The sequence below is a fragment of the Hyperolius riggenbachi genome, chromosome 1 (genome assembly GCF_040937935.1).
Source record: "Hyperolius riggenbachi isolate aHypRig1 chromosome 1, aHypRig1.pri, whole genome shotgun sequence".
In the NCBI taxonomy this organism is placed as follows: Eukaryota; Metazoa; Chordata; class Amphibia; order Anura; family Hyperoliidae; genus Hyperolius; species Hyperolius riggenbachi.
This window is the reverse complement of record NC_090646.1, coordinates 112,619,625-112,643,412: the sequence shown is the minus strand read 5'-3', so window position 1 is coordinate 112,643,412 and position 23,788 is coordinate 112,619,625. Positions and strand designations below refer to the sequence as shown.

The window sequence follows — 23,788 nt, the reverse complement described above, 5'->3', positions numbered from 1 at the left end:
CAAAACTCTTGTACCAGTCTACTATGGAGGACCGCTGCCGTTACATAGCACTTGGAGCCATGTGAAACCCCAGCTATGCACAGCTCAGCAGGATCACTCGCCCCTCCCACAACATATATTGCCAGTACTTCCTGGCTTCATCAGTTGGTATGTGTCAGCTGATTTAGGAGGGCTTAAAGTGAACCTGAACCAAGTAAAATTATTTTAAATAAAACAAGATTTTGTCAGTTGCTGTCAGTTATAACTGAAAGAAAAACTTATTTGTAACCTAATGTCCATGTTTTCCTATGGCTCAACTGGGCGATATTACATTTTAACAGTGTGCTGACCAGGAAGCGGTTATGGGGTAATGGCCATTTTCAGAATGGAGGACAGAGAATTCCATCGATCACAGTGGGAAGAGGAGAAGGAGATTAATGATTAGACTACATGTGAAGTATAACGTATGTTTATTTTGACTTTTATTTTTCAGCTCAGGGTTGCATTAAAGGGGCTCTCTAGCGGAAAAGTGTAAAACTTAAAGTACAAGTAAACATATACAAATAAGTGCATTTTTCCCCAAATTAAAATGAGACAAATGACTTCTCTCCGATGTTGCTGTCACTTACAGTAGGTTGTAGAAATTTTACAGAACCGACAGGTTTTAGACCTGCTTATCTTCTCTCATGGAGGTTCTCAAGATTCACTTTATTTTCAAAGGCACTTAGTAAATGCGGTTGCTCCATCCAACTGCCAATAAACTGTGCAGCGAGCAGGGAGGCTGGCTAGCATATTCGTATAAATCCTTTTCAGGGAATGTCTTTATAAAGAATAAAGGCCGTTCTGATAATCCCCCATGAGGAGATGGGTTAGTCCAAAACCTGTCAGTAATGTCATATTTCTCCATTATAGGAGAAAAGTAATTTATGTCTCATTTTACTCCGGAAAAAAAAAATGTACTTATTTGTACTTTAAATTTTACACTTTTTTGCCATAGTGCCCCTTTAAATAGTATTTGCTCTACATTATGAAGCTCCGCCCACTCAGCTCATTGCAGAGCTCTTGTGCATAGTGGGAGCTGCTTAATAGTCATACAGATTCTATGATGTTGAACTAATTTTCAACCATGACCAAATACAGATTCACAAGTCAGATTTTTCTTGGTGGTGCCAAAATGTGATGCTTACATCAAATATTTATGTTTTAGGCGGGGTCACATTTGCGCAGTTGAGCGGTGCTTGGCCGCAATGCGAAAGCACGTGTAATGATTTTCTATGGGACAACTGCCGGTTTTAGGAGGCATCTGCAATTCTGCATAGTGTTAAGAAGAAAAAACAAAAAAGATACAGCCTGCACTACTTAACTGCAAAAGGCATGCAAATTCCTCATAATTAACCATTTCTGCCGCTGGGACGCGAGACTCACGTCCGCAGCGTCAGCTGTTACAGCCGCAGATACGCACTAGTCATGTGTCTGCAGTTTGGGGGGCTGTGTGCGTGAATGCGCGGGCAGAGGCCCACAATCGCGATGTTGCCAGCAACAGGGGGGGGGACGTTGGCTGCAGGGGACGAGCCAATCCGTTCTTGTCCACCGAGAATAATTACTGTTTTTGATCAAAAGCAGTGATTCTTCTTAAATACAACCGCCGCGCTGCCTCCTGCTTGCTCGTTTCAGCCGCCGATCATTAGATTAATGAATGGGAACAAAGTTCCCATTCATTCATCTCCCCTCCAGGCCACCGTGATTGCAGGTATAAATGAATTCCTGCATCACTTCCTTAGTTACAATGCTTCTTATGTGTTACTTACTGTACACTTATAGGTAGTCCTGTGTGAGAACATCTTGTGGCCAAATAGTAAAATTACTCCTACAGGCATTACGGACTGAATTTTTTTTTTAATATGCATGACAAGAGTGTATATTTTTATAATTATGGGCTTGTAAGTAGGTATGGATGTAAAACTGAAAAAAGTGCACCTTCATTTCCAAATAAAATATTGTCATCATACATTGTACCAGGGCTGTGGAGTCGGTACAAAATTCTTCCGTCTCCAAGTCCAACTCAGACTCCTCAGTTCATGAAACGACTCCAACTCCGGGTACCCAAAATAGCTCCGACTCCTCGACTCCGACTCCTTAGTCTAATACTTAACAGGGCTGTGGATTTTGTACAAAAATCATCCGACTCGGACTCAGACTCCTCAGTTTATGAAATCAACGACTCCGGATGCCCAAAATTGCCCCGACTACGACTCCTCGACTCCGACTCCACAGCCCAGCATTGTACTAGGGATAAACCAGTAATTTAAATGTTGCAATAACCGGGACAAATGGGCAAATAAAATGTGTGGCTTTTTTCCACAGAAGAATGTCTAATTTTAAAACTATCATGACCGAAAACTGGGAAAAAAATGATTTTTTTTCCATTTTTTTCTTATTATGCATTTAGAATAAAGTAATTCTTAGCATAATGTACCACCCAAAGAAAGCCTAACTGGTGGCGAAAAAAACATGGTATAGATCATTTTGTTGTGATAAATAGTGACAAAGTTATTGGGGAATGAATGGGAGGAGTGTTGAAATGTGAAAATTCTTCTCATCCATAAGGTGAAAACAACCCGAAGGCTGAAATGGTTAATGGCTGGCTACTGTAATAAAAAAAAAAAAAACACTCACTAAAGCGCACATATCCTGTGGCAAACACTTGTGGGGAGTCGTGTGCGGTTTATGCAGACACAAGTTTGATCCCTCCCATAAAGAGTACTTCCACCGTCATGTCAGGCTCTGTGTTAAAGGGACTCCGAGCAGCTCTCATGCGCATGCCTTTAAGCCAGACGACTTCCAACAAAGTCATGCTATGACTCCTCTGGAGGAGACTCTTGCAATGGCCATGCACCTCCTCTTCCTGCTTCATTCAGTGATGCACTTCTCTAACAGAGAAGACAGGGGTGACCCGGAAGTTATAACATAGCCAAGATGGCAGCCGCGATATTTAAATTGAAATAGAACAAAACTATTTGGTGTAGAACGGCGATTCAGGCATCAAATGGAAGAGGAGAGCACAAGCTACAGAAAGGTAGGCATCTTTAAATACTTTGCAGTACTGGTCGGAGTCTTAAAGGCATGCCCATGAGAGGTGCTTGGAGTCCCTTTAATCCCCTTGCCAGTCCAATTCCCGCGTCAAGGGGGCAGCAGAGCAACTTTTTTTTTTTTTTTTTTTTTTTAAACCATGTAGCGAGCCCAGGGCTTGCTACATGATAACCGCTGAGAAGCGGCATCCCCCCACCCACTCCGTTCGCCTCCGGCGATCAGAGTAAGCAGGAAATCCCGTACAGAACGGGATTTCCTGCTGGGCTTCCCCGGTCGCCATGGCGACAGGGCGGGATGACGTCACCGAATCGGCGGCGATCGCGTACCACACGCAGCTAGCAAAGTGCTAGCTGCGTGTAGGGAACAAAAAAAATTTGAAAATCGGCCCAGCGGGGCCTGAGAAATCCTCCTACGTTGGTTACCCCGAGCTGAGCTAGGGATAACCGGCAAGGAGGTTAAAGAGCCTCTGAAGACGTTTTTTTTATTTATTTTGTTATAAAGTCATCTTCAGCATTAACTTCCAAGTGGAATTGCCCCATTCCCGCGGCAGAACGAGTGATTTATTACCAAGAAATAGCCCTGCAAATTTGTAGGACTCGCAGGGCTTTTCTTCCGGGAAGAGGCAGAGCTTTGACTGCGGAGGAGGCAGAGCTACAGCGCAATCTTGGCCTCTCCCGGTCTTCTTACACAGAGAGGCGGCGAGGAGGCGGAGATTGATTGCGGAGAAGGCAGAGCTACTGCGCAAAGCTCTGTCTCAGCAGGGCAGCATAATCCAAAACCTGCAAAAAAGACTTCAGTGTCTATTTAATGCTGCCGTCATAGCCATTTTTTCCAAAGTCTTCCGTAACACTGTGACCTCCCCCACCTGCGTTGTCACAGCTTGCCCAACTTGGCAACCACCAATTAGGCCGGGCTGCAGAGATGGGGCGGGCCAAAGCAACTCAGGTGACGGTGACCAGAGTTTCGGAAGTCTTTTGAAAGAAAAAAACAAACACAGGCTGCTTTTCTGAGACGGGGGCTAAGCATCATCACAGTTAATTCCAGGCGATCAGGTATGAGGCCAAACCCCTCCCCCCAAAAAAAATAAAATAAAAAGAACCTGAACTCTTGCACAGGACAGAAGGAAATCCACTCAGTATGTACTTTATCTTGTCTAATTCCCCCTCATCTGTGACTAAGCACAACTGTAATTTGGTATACAATGGAGGGTACAGCGACATTCATGCGTACGTTAGTGGGAGCATGCGTACTTTTGTACGCGTAGAAGCGACGATGCGACCCGGAAATGATTCTCCATACAGTATTTAACCCGGAAACGGACAGTCGTGAATTGCCACACTGCCTCTGAAGACGCTACTGAAGCGAAACGGACGTTAGGCGGGCCGTTCTTACCACCATGCCCCACAGCCTTTACTAACCACAACGGGTATGTGCACCTTGCATGTTTTTACCGCATGAATATTTTTTGATTACCTTGTTGGAAACTTTTTTGCATATTGAAAGAGCCGCTGGCAATAAAGCTCTTTTTAAAGCTAGAAGCAGTGCCGGATCTTCATACATCTATGTTGTGAACAACTGTAATTTGATCTATCAGCTGTGTCAGCTGGCTGCCGTGGCAGAGCAGCCAATTTGCAAACATAGGACGTTAACCCTTTGTCTGCTTCCATGAGCAAGAAACAGGAAGTAGACATACTGCAGATGTATTGCAAAATTTGTTTCAGCTGTAACAAAGAAATGTTTTTATTTAAATGTTATCGTGTGGTAGCTTATCTTTTATAGCAGAGAGGAAGTTCTGAGTATAGGTCAGCTTTAAGACGGTGCTCTACATGCCAGATTCAGTTTACTCTAGCACACTACAATCCAACTTTCATTACAGTAACTCAAATATTATATTCCATTTGAATGTTAAAATGTTTAGGATGATAATGTCACATTATAACACATGGGTACTGGCACATTTCGGTGCTTGCTGTCATCAAGTTAAGTCACTGTAATAAGTTGCCTACTTTTCTGCTGAGGACGCTATGACCTGCACGGTTCACACCTGGCCGTTATGGACAAGCTATTTCGTTCCTCAGCTATTTAACCGGTGGTGTTCAAATAAATTCAGGTTAAAGATGAGTGAATCCGCAATAATGAAACATGGGAGGGGGGAGGCAATAAAAAAAATTGAGACTATAAAGAGTACATAGAAAACTCGGGTTTTAATAAGAAATTCAGTTCATGCAGCAGCAAAACACAAAGGAAAAATAAAATCCGTACCTCTTTTCATTGCCATAGGACTTCTGTGCAACTTTAGCATGAAGGATAAGTACGGTCTGATCGCCTCGTTCTTTTAAATAATTCCGCATCGCTTCCCTAAAACACAAGAGTGAAAGCATGAGCAACCTGCAGGCAGAGCAGCAGAAAGCACACAGTAAAGAAATAACATTCATCAGACAGGTGGTGTGCTGCTGCTCAGAGTACACTGTGAGGAGAATCACTGGCTGTGCTGAGCAGCATACAGCACAATGTAGACAGACAGAAGATCTAAAGAAATGACATTCATCATAGAGGGGTTGTGCTGCTGACTGCTGCTCAGAGAGTACACTGTGAGGAGAATCAATGGCTGTGGTTGAGCAGCATACAGCACAGTGTAGAAAGACAGTAGATGTAAAGAAATTACATTCATCAGAGAGGGGTTGTGCTGCTGACTGCTGCTCAGAGAGTACACTGAGGAGAATCAATGGCTGTGGTTGAGCAGCATACAGCACAGTGTAGAAAGACAGTAGATGTAAAGAAATTACATTCATCAGAGAGGGGTTGTGCTGCTGACTGCTGCTCAGAGAGTACACTGAGGAGAATCGCTGGCTGTGGCTGAGCAGCATACAGCGCAGTGTAGAAAAGTAGTAGATGCAATCTCCACATCTTTGCTGTGGTTTCTACCACCACCACCTTGTGCTGCGGAGTCTCTCTCCAGCGCACGCCGCTTTTCTTGTACACAGCTTTGTGGTTCCCAAGATTCTCACCCAGTGAGAGATCTTCTCACATGAACTACCACAAAAATAACGGGTGCTTCCATTACTCTGGTTTACTGTGCTTATAAAACCACTTTGTGCTTGTAAGTATTTATCTGTGGAGCAAATCTCAGACTAACAAGCTAAGAATAAAAAGTCCTTTTTGCAATGTGCAAGCCTCATTTAGACCTTGTTTACATGGGTGGTTCTGGGTGGAGAGCATTCAGTGCCTCTGTTCTGTACTGAGCTATTTGGGTAATCGAATACACTCCACTGGAGACTTGTTGGAGAAGTGGGCTAGTAAATGACACTGTGTGTGACACAAGGTGCAAGCAACATGTTAATTCTATCGCATTGGATAAAAACGATACCATAACTGTGCATTCAGCTAATTTCAACCCCAAATTGATCAAACATGCGGGAAAATCGGTCGATTGTACTCAATCAGGTACACATTCAATATTGCAACAGCCGCGTACCAAACTGAACCCCGGCCGATGTACCCCCACCCCAAAGTGTAAAAGGTCTACAGGACTAAACCCCCCACCTAATGCGCTTGCGTGACCCCGTCACCCCGTAATGAGCTTCCTACACCGTCACCATTTACTAAGTGCCTGTACCTTTATGTGACACCGCACGCCTCATGAGGTACAGCCCTTGCCGAAATCAAATGAATGCCTCCATCAAGCATACTGGAAAATCTTGGTAGACAAGTGCTTGAACGGGTGTGCGATGGTAGCATTGTTCAATATTAAGACATCCGCATATGCAACAGATCCCTGGCCACTGTCCCTCCTCGTGTAAAAGGTCTCCAATCCCCCTTCCCTCCCATGTCCATGCTGTGTAAATTCTCAACTGCTGGTGTTTACTTGGAAGGCCGGCATAGAGGGCATTGCAATAGTTCAGCTGTGATGTGATGAAGGCGTGAACTAGGTTTGGAAGATCCTCTGAAGGAGTGAGGTACTTCATTTTTGCAATATTCCTTAGGTGAAAAAAGGAATGTTTCACCACAGCAGAGATTTGATTCCTGAAGTTTAATCCCCCATGAATCAGTAAACCCAAGCTGCGCACAGTGTTGGAGCTAGTAAGGCCAGAGTTCCATTACCTCAGTGGCATTGACTGTGTCTGAAGCGGCTTTGTTGTTAGGTGCTGGCCTCAAATGACAAGAACCTCAGTTTTGCCAGCATTGAGTTTAAGGGCCCGTTTCCACCGGGATAGTGATGCGAATGCGGCTAACTAGCCACATCACATCACTTCCGTGGGCGCCCGCGTCACTTCCGCACCTCCCGATGCGGAAGTCAAATGAAGTGATGGGACACGGCTGTGAGCGGATGGGGTCGTGTGAGAATCTGCAGCATGCTGCAGATTCTTCGATAGCTCCGCACAACATGCACACAGTGGAAACTATTTCATTGCCGTGCATTGGGATCAGGACACACGCAGTGCGATGCGGCTATTTAGCCGCATCGCACCGCTTCTAGTGGAAACGGGCCCTAAGCCAGTTTTCGTTCATCCACTCCTGAAGCTCAGCTAAGCATGCATCTATTTTTGGGATGCGGTCTGTCATGTTGTGTTTGAATTACATATGCAGTATAGCTGGGTGTTATCAGCATAGCGGTAGTATGTGGTAGTAACACAAGTAGGCAGCACACTACAGGCATGATATGGTGTCAACACAATACATGTTTCAGGCCTTTGCCTTCATCAGTGCCTTGCCCTTCACACCTGATGATGGACAAGGCCCGAAACAGGTAGTGTGCCGACAATGCATTAAACTGAATGCAAGTTCAAGCCTGTGGCGTGCCTCCTATTGTTGATTGCTACACAGTGTGTAGTAAGAGTGGTCCACTGGCATGAAGGAGTCCTTTGGTGGATAGCTTTCCTGCAAGGGATTAGAGCTTGACTTAGTATTCACTAGTGAGACATATTGGTACCAACAAGCTTCCACTTTGCAGTCTGTGGTGAAAATGAAACAAAGAGACCTGTAGAGGAGTGTTGCTGTCATTATTAGTTTTAGGATCGTTTTGTGCTACTTATTACCAACAATTAGATTACAGATGCACTGCTTGGTCCTCTGCTGAGCAGTATATTCTGTCCTATGAGCAATGGAGGAGACACCAGCAGTTGTCAGCCAAGTTTCAGCTCTGCTCCTCTCTGTGGAGGAAGTTAATTACCTGCGGACATGTGTGTACATACGAGTATTTCATTCAAAACAATCAAATTATAATTCTTATGAGAAATAATCATCTGTGATCGTTCGTTAAAAGCCCAAATTCAGTATAGGCAGACACCAATCCTTTAGGTCTTTAGCAATTGGCCATGTTGGATATAATTATCCCAAATCCATGGTGCTCTCCCCATTGCAAAACAATATTGTGTTAAGGTGCCCATACATGTATTGATTTTCTCACTTGATTCTTGGCAGATTTAATTGTTCTGCTAGGAAGAGATTCCCCAAAATGCACGAACGAGAAAAGGATGGAAAATCTAGATTGATTAAGGGCCGTGCAGCTGTATATTGACGGCCCATAGCATTGTATCAAACAGTGCAATGCACCGCTATGGGGATATGAACGCAGTATGCAATTTTTTCTGTACGCAAATTCGGAAGCAGCATATTGATTTCAACAGGCTGCGATTCCTGCCTGAATTTACTTGAGAGGAAATGGTGCAAAATGCTCCCAGTGGAAACGAGTCCTAACTATTGCTATTAATCACTGTGTACCCACCACAAGATTGTGAATCTCACTACCAACCTGCTACTAAAATCTACTCTGACCATCTAAAAAAAGTGGCCGATACTGTGCAGTGAATCTAAGGCTAATATATTCATTCAGTACTTCTAGTGGCATGCTATTCGCTTTAATGAACCTGCTCTTTGGAGATCCTCTAAAATCAGCTTACGGTATCTAGACTTGAATTGGCCTGTTTTCGTGATGTTCTGCCCAGTGCACTGCTGAACCCAGGCAGAAGTTACACAATACCCAGCATCGGAAATGGCAACCAAATACACAGCAACAAAAGAAAACATTTGTCAATATGGGAAGTAGCTCTTCTGAAGATGCCAAAACTGAGCAGTGCCTCACAGTTTCCTTGTTTTCCTCCTAAAAACATGAGGTTTTGCACCTCATCACAAATCCCACAGACAACCCCCCCCCCCCCCCCCAAAAAAAAAATTAACTTTCAGGCCCCTTGCACACTTAAACACTGCGTCACTCTTCCTTGCAGCAAGGGCCATGCAAGTCTATGGAGACTTGCACACTACATGCGATGAGTCGGGAGTATCCAATCCGTCGCAATGCCGACACAAAGGCTGCTGCCCGTTACCACATGATCCATGCATACTGCAAGGATTATGCAGTATTGCAAGGTAATGGGAGATGCAGTAGGTGTGCACGATGGGAGTACGGCGTGACACAGACCAAGGGGAATCCCAGTGACTTACTTCCTGCCCAGCCGGGGGTACATCACTAGCCGGGGTGGCGCTATGCATATGACCCTGTTGCCGCACCGAGGAGTAGGGTCATATGAAGCCTCCTATCTCTAGAGTAAAACTGTCCTCAAAGAACACTAGGCAAATGTGAGAAATTGTATTCTTTCACTTTAGGGCTCAGTTCAACTGTGTGAGGTAATTTTTGTGGCACTTTTAATTTCTAACCATTCTGAGTAAAAGAAAGCTGTTTCAATTTAAACAGAACATCTCCAATGCACCCATAATGCTAACTGCTGTCCTGTTAATTGAAAAGCAGTTGTCAGCTAATCGGTTTCCACTCCCAAGTAAAAGGAAAAAAAAACCCTTGCCAATTGAAATCACTGGTTTAAAGGATACCCAAGGTGACATGATGAGATAAACATGGGTATGTGCAGTGCCTAGCACACAAATAACTATTATGTGTTCCTTTTTTTCTTTCTCTGCCTGAAAGAGTTAAATATCGGTATGCTAGTGGCTGACTCAGTCTCGACTCAGACAGGAAGTGACTACAGTGTGACCCTCACTGATAAGAAATTCCAACTATAAAACACTTTCCAGGCAGAAAATGGCATCAGAGCAGGAAAGAGATAAAAGGGTCAATAGTCCATAGATTTTAGCTCTGACATACTTCAATCAATGTGTCATTGAGCAAAAACAATAAAACCGTTAAAACTTAACAAGTAGATTTAAACATAAAATAAAACTGTAGAATATCTTAAAAAGTCATTTTTAGGAGAATGAAGATAGATACAATCGTTTAATTCATTAGTTTATTTTCGCCTTGGGTGTCCTTTAAAGGGGCACTAGGGCGAGAAATTGTAAAATGAAAAATATGTGCAAATATATACAAATAAGAAGTATGTTTTTCCCCAGGGTAAAATGAGCCATAAATTACTTTTCTCCTATGTTGCTGTCACTTACAATAGGTAGTAGAAATCTGACAGAAGCGACAGGTTTTGAACTAGTCCATCTCTTCATAGGGGATTCTCAGGGATTTATTTATTTTCAAAAGAACTTAGTGAATGGCAGTTGCTCTGTCCAACTGCCCAAAAATTGTGTAGTGAGCAGGGAGGCTGGCCAGCATCATTGTTTAAATCCTTTTTAGGGAATATCTTTATAAAGAATAAAAGCCTTGCTGAGAATCCCCTATGAAGAGATGGACTAGTCCAAAACCTGTCGCTGCTGTCAGATTTCTACTACCTACTGCAAGTGACAGTAACATAGGAAAAAAGTAATTTATGGCTCATTTTACTCTGGAAAAAATAAACTTATTTGTGTAGGTTTAAACACATTTTAAATTCTACAATTTTTCGCCATAGTGCCCCTTTAAACTCAAAGCAAAGCCAATATGGCTTGGAGAAAAGCCATAGCAGGAGAAAAGCCATAATTTCAAACACAGTGGGATGCGAAAGTTTGGGCAACCTTGTTAATCGTCATAAAAAACAAGGAACACCAAGAGCCCCAATAGTGTAATATGTACTGGTAAATGGTTACTAGATAGAGTAAATATTAATACTCACAAACCAGGGTTACCATTAGGCAACCACTGTAAAGGCAGGTGGGGAGATTTTCCTGACCCCACTCAGGAATAAGAAGTTGCTCTCTGTAGATGAGAAAAAGGGGGTTCAACCCTCCACCCAGGGTGGACTCAATATTATGCAGGAGAACAGAGGCGCCAAAAGGAAGCTAAATGAGATTAAAAACCAAATTCTTGGTAAATAGAGGAGGTAGTGGTGGACTTACCTCCTCCAAGTAGACACACAACGACTGTAGTAAACACAGTCAATATATTTTATTTATGAACTCACAGTTCTGTGATTCACAGAGGTGCCTGGCTCTTCTACTGACCACATATGCTATTGCTCCGTTGTTATTGCCTGATGAAGCGGGATCAAACCTGCGAAACGCGTTGCATATTTGGAGTTCATAAATAAAATATATTGACTGTGTTTACTACAGTCGTTGTGTGTCTACTTGGAGGAGGTAAGTCTACCACTACCTCCTCTATTTACCAAGAATTTGGTTTTTAAGCTCATTTAGCTTCCTTTTATCCTTTTGGCGCCTCTGTTCTCCTGCATTGTTAATCGTCATGATTTCCCTGTAAAAATCGTTGGTTGTTATACATAGGAGACACACACAGTGATATTTGAGAAGTGAAAAGAGGTTTATTGGATTTACAGAAAGTGTGCAATAATTGTTTAAATAAAATTAGGCAGGTGCATAAAATTGGGCACTGTTATTTTATTGATTCCAAAACCTTTAGAACGAATTATTAGAACTCAAATTGGCTTGGTAAGCTCAGTGACCCCTGACCTACATACACAGGTGAATCCAATTATGAGAAAGAGTATTTAAGGGGGTCAATTGTTTCCCTACTCTTAACTTTCTCTGAAGAGTAGCAACATGGGGGTCTCAAAAAAAACTCTCAAATGTCCTGAAGACAGAGATTGTTCACCATCAAGGTTTAGGAGAAGGATACAGAAAGCGGGCTCAGAGATTTCAGCTGTCTGTTTCCACAGTTAGGAACATATTGGGGAAATGGAAGACCACAGGCTCAATTCAAGTTAAAGCTTGAAGTAGCAGACCAAGAAAAAATCTTGGATAAACAGAAGCGACGAATGGTGAGAACAGTCAGAGTCAACGCACAGACCAGTACCAAAGATCTACAACATCATCTTGCTGCAGATGGAGTTACTGCGCGTCGTTCAACCATTCGGCGCACTTTACACAAGGAGATGCTGTATGCAAGAGTGATGCAGAGGAAGCCTTTTCTCCGTCCACAGCACAAACAGAGCCGCTTGAGGTATGCTAAAGCACATTTGGACAAGCCAGCTGCATTTTGGAACAAGATGCAGTGGACTGATGAAACTAAAATTGAGTTATTTGGGCATAACAACAGGCGTTATGCATAGAGGAAAAAACACAGCATTCCAAGAAAAACATTTGAACGGGTTTGTGAGCTCTGAAAGAATTGGGTCAATAAATCAGGAAATTTACTCTACACCATTAAATTCTCACAAAAAAAGGAGAGGCTGGAGAATCAGCCACTCGATCAACTTGTGTCAATAAAAATGAAAAATGAGATTACATTTCACACTATAACATGGGGAAAAAGGAAAAAAACCTTTTGATTATTCTGTGCAATTGATTGTTTTTATCAAATTGCCATGAAATTGGATAGTTTTATTTTATCTGTGGCCGCTATTGTTTAAAATACAGCTGAAGTGAGAAAGAAGGATATGAAGGCTGCCATATGTATTTCCTTGTAAACACTACCAGTTGCCTGGCTGTCCTGCTGATCTATTTGACTGAAGTGAAGTAGTGTCTGGAACGGCGCATCCGCTGTTTTTGTCGCTCCTGCCAATCTCACCGCTGAATCCCCGCCAATCTCGCCGCTGAATCCCTGCCGTCTCCCGCTCTGGCTCACTGGCTCTGCCTGTCTATGTTCCCGTGAGCCGGTTAGGAGCCGATTTCATTGGCTCCCGACCCTGTCTTTCAATGTAAGCAACTCCCATTGGCTTACATTGAAAGACAGGGCTAGGAGCCAATTGAAGCGGCTCCTGGCCGGTTCACAGGAGCTTTGTCATCATAGAGACGGCAGAGAGGGTGGCCCAGGTTCCTAATGTGCGGCGGTGATAGCAGTTATGTGCGGCGATTTGTCAAGATTGTTTCTGTACCAGCGGTCTCTGGTCCTTAAACGGGCAGAGACCACTAGTATTTAAGTGGTTAAAGGATACGTCCGAAAAAAAAATGATCTACTTACCTGGGGCTTCCTCTAGCTCCCATGCCGCAGCTCCGATGTCCCCGATCCCCTCCTTTGCAGATGCTGACCTCTCTAGGTCAGCATGGCGCTCGCGTAGCCTGAAGCTTTCTGGGCTAGCTACAGGAGCGTGCTCGCACAGTAGATGCAGAACTGGCGAGGTTGGCATCTGCAACGGAAGGGATCGGAGGACACCCGGAGTCACAGCGAGGGACAGATGGGTTGACACGGGCTGGAGGAAGATCCAGGTAATTTTTTTTTATTTTTTTTTTGCTCGGATGTATCCTTTAATGGAAAATAAATATGGCAGCCTCCATATCCCTGTCGCTACAGTTGTCCTTTAAAGGCCCAGCATGCTGGTTCTTTAAATGATCTCAGGGGACACCTGTACACGTGCTGGATTCTCAGCCATGATGGCTCCAACCGCCTGCCTTGTCCGAGTTCTGTCTAGCGTGCTTATGTAGCTTTACTACTTCAGCCATAAAAGTCAGTATGCATTTTAGCAGGCTCCCTTGAGTAGTAAAGGAAGAATCCTGGTTCCCTACTGAGAGACTGGCTAAACAAGAAGCCATGAAAGGTTCAGCAGTTTTAAAATATGATCTTCACTTCACAGACTATGATACATTCATAACACAGCTGATCAGATTCAGTGCTCACGAGAAGGCCTGGTGAGAATAAGACCAAAATCTACCGTGCTAGCTTTTAAAACACCCAAGAAAATAATTTTAGCCTAATGTATATAGCAGGCATGGGCAAACTTGGACCTCCAGCTGTTAAGGAACTACAAGTCCCACAATGGATTGCAGGAGTCTTACAGCCACAAAGGTAAATGCATTGTGGGACTTGTAGTTCCTTAACAGCTGGAGGGCCAAGTTTGCCCATGCCTGGTATATAGCCTACTCGTATATGAGACAGACGGATGCATTCCCCACATAGCCTATGGGAATAACGCATCTGCCCCGGGCTGCAGCCCAACCTCAGCGGACACTACACAGTCCACTCCTGCTGGCTGCATGTGATCAGTCTATAGATGGGAACCAAGCCTTAAGGTGCGTACACACGCCGGACTGGAGGCAACGACGGGTCTGTCGTTACCTCCCACTGGGTGGGCGTGCCAACGACAGTCCGGTGTGTGTACGCACTATCGGCGGACTGATACGGCTGCTTCTGAGCGATCCGCCGGGCAGATCGCTCAGAAGCAGCCGTATCAGTCCACCGACAGTGAGTACACACGCCGGACTGTCGTTGGCACGCCCACCCAGCGGGAGGTAACGGCGGACCCGTTGTTGCCTCCAGTCCGGCGTGTGTACGCACCTTTAGACATGTTGTGCACAAAAAGCACCATTCTAACGTGAATAGGTCTCATTAACTGGGTAAAACAGGTGATAAGAAGTCTAGTCCTTATCCGCACTTATTTTTGACATAATCACTATCTAAAACAGTGAATGAATCCAATGAGTTTAAAGGGACACTTAAAGAGGAACTCCAGTGAAAATAATGTAATAAAAAAGTGCTTCATTTTTACAATAGTTATCTATAAAATGATTTAGTCAGTGTTTGCTCATTGTAAATCTCCCTGATTTACATTCTGACATTTATCACATGGTGACATTTTTACTGATGGCAGGTGATGTCACAGGAAGGAGATGCTGCTTGCTTTTTTTGGCAGTTGTAAACAGCTATTTCCCACAATGCAACAAGGTTCACAGACAGGAAACTGCCAGGACCATGGTCCTCAGTTTCCTATGGGAGGGGTTTCACCACAATATCAGCCATATAGCGCCCCCTGATGGTCTGTTTGTGAAAATGAATAGATTTCTCATGTAAAAGGGGGGTACCAGCTACTGTATGGGTTGAAGTTTAAGTCTTGGTCACAGTTTCTCTTTAAAGGGAACCTAAAGTGAGAAGGATATGGATTTTTCCTTTTAAAATACTACCAGTTGCCTGACTCTCCTGCTGATCCTGTGTCTCGAATACTTTCAGCTACAGCCCTTGAACAAGCATGCAGGTCAGGTGCTCTGACTGAAGTCAGACTGGATTAGCTGCATGCTTGTTTCAGGTGTGTGATTCAGCCACTACTACAGCTAAAGAGATCAGCAGGACTGTCTGGCAACTGGTATTGTTTAAAAGGAAAAATCCATATCCCCCTCAGTTTAGGTTCCCTTTAAGTCCAGGAATAAAATCCGTTTTACTTTCCTGGTGCTTCTAACAGCCCCCTCCAGCCGTCCTGTGCCCTCACAGTCACTCACAGAGCCTCCGGTCCCACGCTGCCAGCTAGTTTCGTTTTTGCTGACAAACCCGCCCACGCGTATTTTTTCCGCGTTCCAATCTGCAATAGCGTCCTGCCCCTGTGCAGGACGCTATTGAGTATGGGAACATGAAGGATACGAGTGGCCAGGCCTGCGCAGGCGCAGAAAGCCAGCCGACTCCCTATCAGCAAAAACAAAACTAGCTTGTGGCGTTGGACCGGAGGCTCCGTGTGTGACTGCGAGGGCACGGGACGGCTGGAGGGGGCTGGTAGAAGCCCCAGGCAAGCAAAATTTATTTTTTTGTTCCTGGCTTAAGTGTCCCTTTAAGGATTGCAGCAAAACATAAGCAGTGTGAACCTGAAATCTGGTAAAAGGTGACGTGGCATCTTCCTTACAGGTATTATTGACTTCTACCAAACATTACATGGTGTGTAACTAGCTTAAATAAACATCCAGGCAAGAAACTGGCATGCCCTGGATACTGGAAACCACAGTATCAAGGAATGAACCAGCTAGGATTCATTTATAGAGGGTTTCCCCACTCTCGGGAAGAAGTCTAGTCTCACCACATGCCCTGAAGGGATAACTGGGAAAACGCAAAGAACAGGATAATACTGGCATTCCAACACAGACTAAACTAGCCACTGCAGTCTCATGATTCATGTATGGATTACAATTTCTAGTTGACGCATTTCCACACGTATGCAACAGTGGAGAAGGCATTTAAAGTGGACCTGAACTCTTGCACAGGACAGAAGGAAAACAGAGAAATGCACCTTGTATGTATTTAGAGAGTTTAGCCTGTCTGATTCCCCCTCATCTGTGACTAATCACCACTGTACTTTGATCTCTCAGCAGAGCAGCTAATTTGTAAACACAGGATGTTAAAGGGGAACTGAAGTAAGAGGTATACGGAGGCTGTCATATTTATTTCCTTTTAATCAATACCAGTTGCCTGGCAGCCCTGCTGGTCTATTTCTCTGCAGTAGTATCTGAATAACACCAGAAACAAGCATGCAGCTAGTCTTGTCAGATCTGACTTTAAAGTCTGAAACACCTGATCTGCTGCATGCTTGTTCAGGGGCTATGGCTAATAGTATTAGAGGCAGAGGATCAGCAGGGTTGCCAGGCAACTGGTACTGATTAAAAGGAAATAAATATGCCAGCCTCCGTATACCTCTTATTTCAGTTCCCCTTTAACACGATGTCTGCTTCCATGAAAGCAGGAAGTAGACACACTGCAGATTTATATCAGCTGTAGCAAAGAAATGTTTTACTTTCAATGTTATTATGCTGTTGCTTATCTTTTAGAGCAGAGAGGAAGTCCTGAGTTCAGGTCCAATTTAACAGAGTGGTGGGGTTAGAGAACAGTCATCCAAAATAACAATTTGTGATCATTTTAAGAGATTGTTCAGGAATGATCATTGTAGACACTGCTATACATTATGTTCCTTGCTCAACTCAACACTATTGCAGGTCTAGTGAAATCTTGCAGAAGCTAACATGGAGACCTATGCAATACTTCAATGCCAAAGACGTTGCGTCAACAGAAGCCTATTATACTAAAAGAGCAGGTTGAAAGGCCCACTACCGTCCTACATTATGCATAGTATGGCATTACTGTGAAGGGCCTACAGTGGTCATTGTTCAGCAAGCTGGACAGTGCTTGAACATACAATGAATCCAGCACACAGTAGTCACAGTGGAACACAAAGGGCTGTTGTGACCTGAGCTATTGGACACTAACAATGCTGCATTTGCATGTTACAATTTTGAATCCTAGTTAGTTTGTCTTCCAGTTGGCAGTATTGCCTAGTAAGAAAAGTCCATTTTTGCTGGGCACCCTTTCTATGTGGTGCAGGTTTAGCACTGGGGCTCGCCTGTGCTCTCCTTTGGTGTTGCATGCGGGGTGTTGGGAGTCCCGAGTGGTGACAAAGCCCGGGGCCCCCACCTGTCATGTGCACCAGTGCTTGTATGTCATGTAGGTTTGAGTTATTCCCTTTGTGCAGGTTTGAAAGTGGCTCTGAACTCTTGCACAGGACAGAAGGAAAACAGAGAAATGCACCCTGTATGTGTTTAGAGAGTTTAGCCTGTAATTCCCACTCATTTGTGTCTAATCACAAGTTGTAATTTGAGCTCTCCCCTGTGTCACGACTGCCTATGGCAGAGATAGCAGATAAGCCCATTTGAAAGCACAGGTTAACAATATTTCTGCTTCCATGAATCAGGAAGTATCAGCTGTAATAAAGAAATGTTTTTTGTTTAAAGGTTATTATGCTGTGGTGTATCTTTTAGAGCACAGAGGACTTCTGAGTTCAGGTCCACGTTAAAGTGGACCTGAACTCTTGCACAAGACAGAAGGAAAACATATAGAATTGCATTCTGTGTGTATTTAGAGAGTTTAGCTTGTCTAATTCCCCTTCATCTGTGACTAATCACAAGTTGTAATTTGATCTCTCACCTGTGTTAGCTGGCTGCCTCAGCACAGGATGGTAAAGGTGGCGATGCATATAGCAATTTTGGCTGTATGATCGACCATGATTTGATCATTTTTCAAAACTGAGATTAGAATAGAGGGTGTTCCAGTATACCCAATTAATGAAAAGTGGCTGATATGTCGAATCGACCAGCTTAAAATCAATCAAGCAGGATGGAAGCTATCGGTCGATCGCACAGGAATCAGCTACAGTTCACATGTCATTCAATCAATTCTGGATTGATATTTTGCATTCAGAGCATGGATGGAGATAGGGGCATAACAATAGAGCCTGCAAGTGATGCAGCCGCAGGGAGGCCACAGGGGCCCTGTCCTGAGAGACTGACAACTAAGGGCATGGAGAGGAAAAGCTTTCTGCTCTCTGCACAATTGTTCTAATGACTGCATCTGCTCAGCCATTGATAAGGAATCATACACAGTTTTGCAGACCAAGATTTGTAGACAGTACCTATTCAGTGTTCAGCTCTTTTCTACCCCCAGCCTTTTTTACCCCTCCCCAAGTGCTGTGTCCTGAAGTGATGCTTGAGGAGTCTGGGCACAGAGAGAAAAAGCTTTCTGTTCTCAGCAGGTTTGAGGTTTGGCGGGAGAGGGCCCTATCCAAAGTTTTGCAGGGGGCCAGTGATTTCTAGTTACACCCCTGGATGGAGACATCAGTAAGATTGGTTAGCGAAGGTGAATTGCATAGGATACCGCTTGTAGTGAGTGAGCCACTAGTCGATTGACTTTCGTTCAACCATACTGAACTTGAAAGCACAATAAATTCAATCACTTTGTCGATTGAATGAGAATCACTATATGTATGACTACCATCACCCTATGTCTGCTCCCATGAAATCAGAAATACTGCAGATTTGTATCAGCTGTAACAAAAATGTTTTTCTTTAAAGATTATGCTGTTTCTTAAATTTTAGAGCAAAAAGGAAGTTTTGAGTTCAGGTCTGCTTTAAGCTACATACCCTCGGGGGCAGATGTAGCCGAGCTCTGTTGCCCATACCGGATACTGTTCTCTGCTGAGCAACAAAGCAGCCACAACACTGTACATGTGGGTCATCAGTCTCTGGCTGACGGTGTCGATGTTGCTATGCGGGAGACAGGGAGACAATGAGCATGAGCGGCTTCCGGGAAACAAGAGGAGTGGCGAGAACAATACAATCAGGTATTAGGCATTGCTATAGATCAGACATGCTGGATCTTTAGTGATCATCTTTGCACTTCTGTACACCAGCTGATCTGACAGCCCGATTGTCGGCCATGGCAGTCGTTACTGTCTACCACGGATGATTTCAAACCAGCGTGGGTTTGGGCCTTTAGTCTACAAAAATAAGACCATACTAATGGCTTAGGCTCCTTTCACACTATACATGCTAAAGCAGGGGTCAGGAACCTTTTTGTCTGAGAGAGCCATAAATGCCACATATTTTAAATTGTAATTCTGTGAGAGCCATACAATATGTTTCAAACTGGGACAGTAGGGCTCACATCCCTGTTGCCATGGTGATGTGTATACAGTTGATACTCCGGGCAGCGGAAGGGTCAGACACGTCTTCAGCTTCTCATGGGTTTCAGCAACATCAGCAATTTCCCAGAGAGCCAGACAGGAGAAATACCGACTAACAGCTTGTACAATTAGCTAGCTGACTTGAGGGATTGATTCACTTTGTGGGAAGAGATCCCCAAACTTCGGCCCAATAGGCTGCCTGTCAAGTGGCAGGCAGTCTATCGGGCCAATCAAAGTGCGGGGATCTAGTTCTACTAAGTCACTGGACCTGACAGGGTCCAGAGTGGGACAATTGGAGCCGCCGTTCGTTTTGGGGCAGAGCGAGTATGTTAGTAGTGCATGTGCACTACTTTGAAAATGTTACTTGCACTGCCACAGTAAGCTGCGCTGCTTGAGCAGTGTAGCTTAGTGAAATCAACGCCTACTGATTTGTCTGTGAGCCAGATGCAGTCATCAAAAGGGCCACATCTGGCTCCCGAGCCATAGGTTCCCTACCCTTTTCTAAAGCATGCAGCAGTGCACAGTGTAGAACGGACCCATCATTTTAAATGAATTCTTCAACACTTTCTACGATGCAGCGCACAACGCACTGCTGCACACATTTTACTAGAAAACGTACACATATATCATTTAAAACTAGCCACATCCAAAAGTTTGTATAACATTTTTAACAAAATGTGCACATTTTTCACGCTTGTAGTGATAACTTGTGACTACTACACATACATGATCTATCTGTTATGCGCTCTCTTCAGCTGTGGTTTCATGACACATAAGCTTTGCTTACAGCGACAGCCTGGCTACTGATTTCTAAACCAGCTCTAGGAGCAGGAAGACCTGGGCGGGATGCTGTGCGCACCAAAGTGTGAAAGCCAAACCTGAAAATTCACATGCACACTCATCACTAGCCCTCACCACCTGTGATCTTATCACAGAGCCAAGAGTCTCGCTTCAGTGTGTTCTGAAAACTTCATGCCCTTTCCTGGACTAATAGGAAGCAGTTTGCACCTTACCTTGTGAGGCGTTTGGGTTGAGGCCGCTCCCCAAACTTCCTGCAAACAAACAGAAAAACATCCATCAACAGTGAGAAACTGAGAATCATTTAATACATATGCATGAAAAACTCTCATACCTCCCATTAACAACGCAAATGCCACTCATTGGCTTTTCAGTATTTCCTTGTAAACGGAACGCAAACCCAAAACTACAGTGCTGATTAAGAGCATCGGCCTGCCACCACATCCATGTCATACGTACAGTACTGGTACAGAGCATATCCAATGATTGGTCAATTTTATCACTTCTATGTACTGTATATTCTGGCATATAAGACTACTTTATAACCTTTGAAAGTCTTCTGAAAAGTCAGGGGTCGTCTTATACGCCGGGTGTCATTGATGCCTGGTGATAAGCCCTATCCTGTTACCCACTCTCAGATCTCACTGCTGAGGACTGTAGTGAAGCGGCGCAGGCGCACATGTGTACGATCTGAGAGGCAGAGAAGGAGGAAAATAGGATACAAGGGTGAGCCAGAAGGGTGAAAGAGGCGTGTTTTATGTGCACAGGGCAATCTATTCTTCCATACCGCTCTGATAAACAGTGAGACAAGGAAAGGTGACCAATCCACTTAGGGAGAGGGAGAGTTGACCAATCCAACCAGTCAATCGCCTGTATACTGTTATATACTGGGTACCACATACAGTACAGCACCAGTATCTGTTCATACATATCACCAGTATATGATTTTTATTTTTATTTTTTTTTATTTGGTGTGCATTGGAAGAGAGGTAGTCTTATACGGCGAGTATATCCCAAACTCTATATTTTAACTGGAAAAGTTGGGGGGGGTCATCTTATACGCCGGAATATATCTGTCAACAGATTTTGACTACTATGAGCAGATACTACATGGAAGTTGTAAAATTGGTCAGTGGTTGGCCAATAAAAGTTGAAAGTGTGTACCAGGCTCAAATCTCCATTGCTATTTTATGGAGGCCATCAAATCTAACTCCACAATGAAGCAAGGCAGATTCTCAACGCCATCTCTGCAATTTGTGCAATGTATAAGCATTACTTTTTAAAACTAAACTCAAAGTTAAAAAACTTTTGTATAGCTGTGTTTGCCTGCAGCCATACCCGTATCTATTACAGCCTTCCCATACATTCAGGTCTCTTCTGCCTGGTTAGCAGAGATGGTCAATGAGACGCAAATAATTCTATTGTGAATGCAAATTTAAGGGCAGGTTCACACATGGCTGTTGCAGTGTTTGGTGCGGTCCATTCAAATGAATGGAAACACTTTTTTGTTAATGATGGTACAAACTCTTCCCTCTGTTCCCTTAAATGCTGCACTTGATTTTGTTGTTTCTTTCGGTCGGCTGTGTTTGCCGCTAGAGTGTGTCCCCCGGTAGCTCAAAACCTGATCCGACAACCAGACGACAGGAACTGATGCCAAATGCTTGTCTGCAGAAAAGCATTTAGCCCTGGCTAAGCGAGATGTCCTGTGTGAGCAGGCCCTATCTCTTTCAGGCAGAAAAATAACTCAGCCTACTTATTTGTATGCTTGGAACTGTACATACGGTAAGTCTATCTCTTCAGGTCCCCCCATGTACACTTTATCCATGTTCATGGCAATTTTATAATGGAAATGGAATTTTCCATTTAAGATACCAAATTCAAAAAGTCCATTTATGACTTCATAGGCCTCGATGCATAAAAGTGTGTTCGGTGAAGTAAATCAGTGCAGGGAAACTCCGCGCTCGGTATTTCAGACTTCTGAGTGGTCATTCATAAAATGTTGCCAGTTGCGATAGCAGAGCGGAGATTTCCCGCTGTAGGCCGGCGGTAGGCTGTCGGGAGCCTTGCGGAAACACAGGAGTTGGCCGAGTTCCTCAGTGCGCTGCTCTCTCTGCTGCTGCTTGGGAGGTCTGTCCCATTCACTGCAAGGTATTCCGCACGCTTCTCGCCACGTCCGAGGTAGCGGTAATCCCCATCCGCATACCGCTTCCTCTAATTTTTATGAATGGACATTTTGTTACTTTTGTTAAGATAATCACCGCACAAGGCGGTGATTTATCGCTCTGCTCAGGAATGTTGGCTTTTCATGCGGAAACAGCCTTTATGAATACACATTTTGCTATGTGCTCGGTAAAGTCAGCTGTTTTCAGCATTTCCACATGCGGGAATGCTTTATGAATCGAGGCCATAATGTTCCACGAGTTCCCATTCAAAGGCTAGATACTGCTTTCTACAATGCACGTCACACATACACTTGTACATATTGCGTTCAATAACAGTTAGTAGAAAGTTCTGATATGGTGTGGTTAAAACTGATTTTCGATTTTATTGCTATGATTTTATCTGAGGGTTACAGAAGTAGGTAAATGCATCTAAAGCAGTAATAAATAAACCACCCCACCTTGTTATTCTTGGTGTTGCAAAGGCAGGTCAAACGTGGGGGGGGGGGGGGGTGAAGTTGATCTACTGCCGGCCACACTCCTGCCTGTGTACAAGCGCAGCCGTACTCTGCTTGGTGAGTATGATGCAAACATGCCCAATAGCAGGAAGCCGCGTAAGCATCGTTGTGCTATTGGTCAGACACTGACCTTACTCGCGTATGTGTAGTACGGACTCTCTCATACACGGAAGAAAGTATGGCCACAAGAGAAACAAACAAGCCCTTGGCTACTGAAAGTCCCAGTTCTGAATCTGTGGGCTCAAGAATGGAGAAAGCCTCTAGTCTTGACTATCCAGAACCTTCTATCGCAGTGCTGTACTGATATGCTAAGCGTCAGCGATCAGATTTTCTGATTGAATCATGCATAGTGTAAAAAGGTCTTTAGTGCAAATGCACCTGTAGTGCTAGAACTAGCAAAAGATCAGTAGGACTGCCAGGCAATCTGCATAATTTAAAAGGAAATAAATATGGCAGCCTCCATATCCATTTCAGGTCAGTTGTCCATTTTTTCTGTGCATGCGATTCCTTCCTTCTTCACTGTAACTGGGCCATTTTACAGAGTAAGCCAGCTACTGTCACATGCGGATTTCCTTCAAACATATCAAATACATGAAGAAAAGCTCTTCTTTGAAACACAAAAGGGAAGCTTTTAGAAAGTTATTTTTATTTTCACTACCCTATAATCATTTCCTTTCTTCTTAACTGGGTGGAAATTACATGTGTCTTGTATGGTCTGTCACTTGCAGCTATCCTTCACACTGGCTCTGAAAGCCAATGATTTATTTATACG

At 44.0% G+C, this 23,788-nt stretch overlaps 1 protein-coding gene across 1 annotated transcript in view; it reads right to left on the bottom strand.

Moving 5' to 3' along the window:
• The window catches only part of RBPJ (recombination signal binding protein for immunoglobulin kappa J region), a 138,743-nt gene that overhangs the window by 44,456 nt on the left and 70,499 nt on the right, over positions 1 to 23,788 (bottom strand). Inside the window, exons 2-3 of the mRNA XM_068267918.1 lie at positions 20,555 to 20,593; positions 5,332 to 5,427 (exon numbers count right to left, since the gene is read on the bottom strand). Of these exons, the coding sequence (XP_068124019.1) occupies positions 5,332 to 5,427; positions 20,555 to 20,593 (135 nt within the window). The remainder of the gene's footprint in view (positions 1 to 5,331; positions 5,428 to 20,554; positions 20,594 to 23,788) is intronic.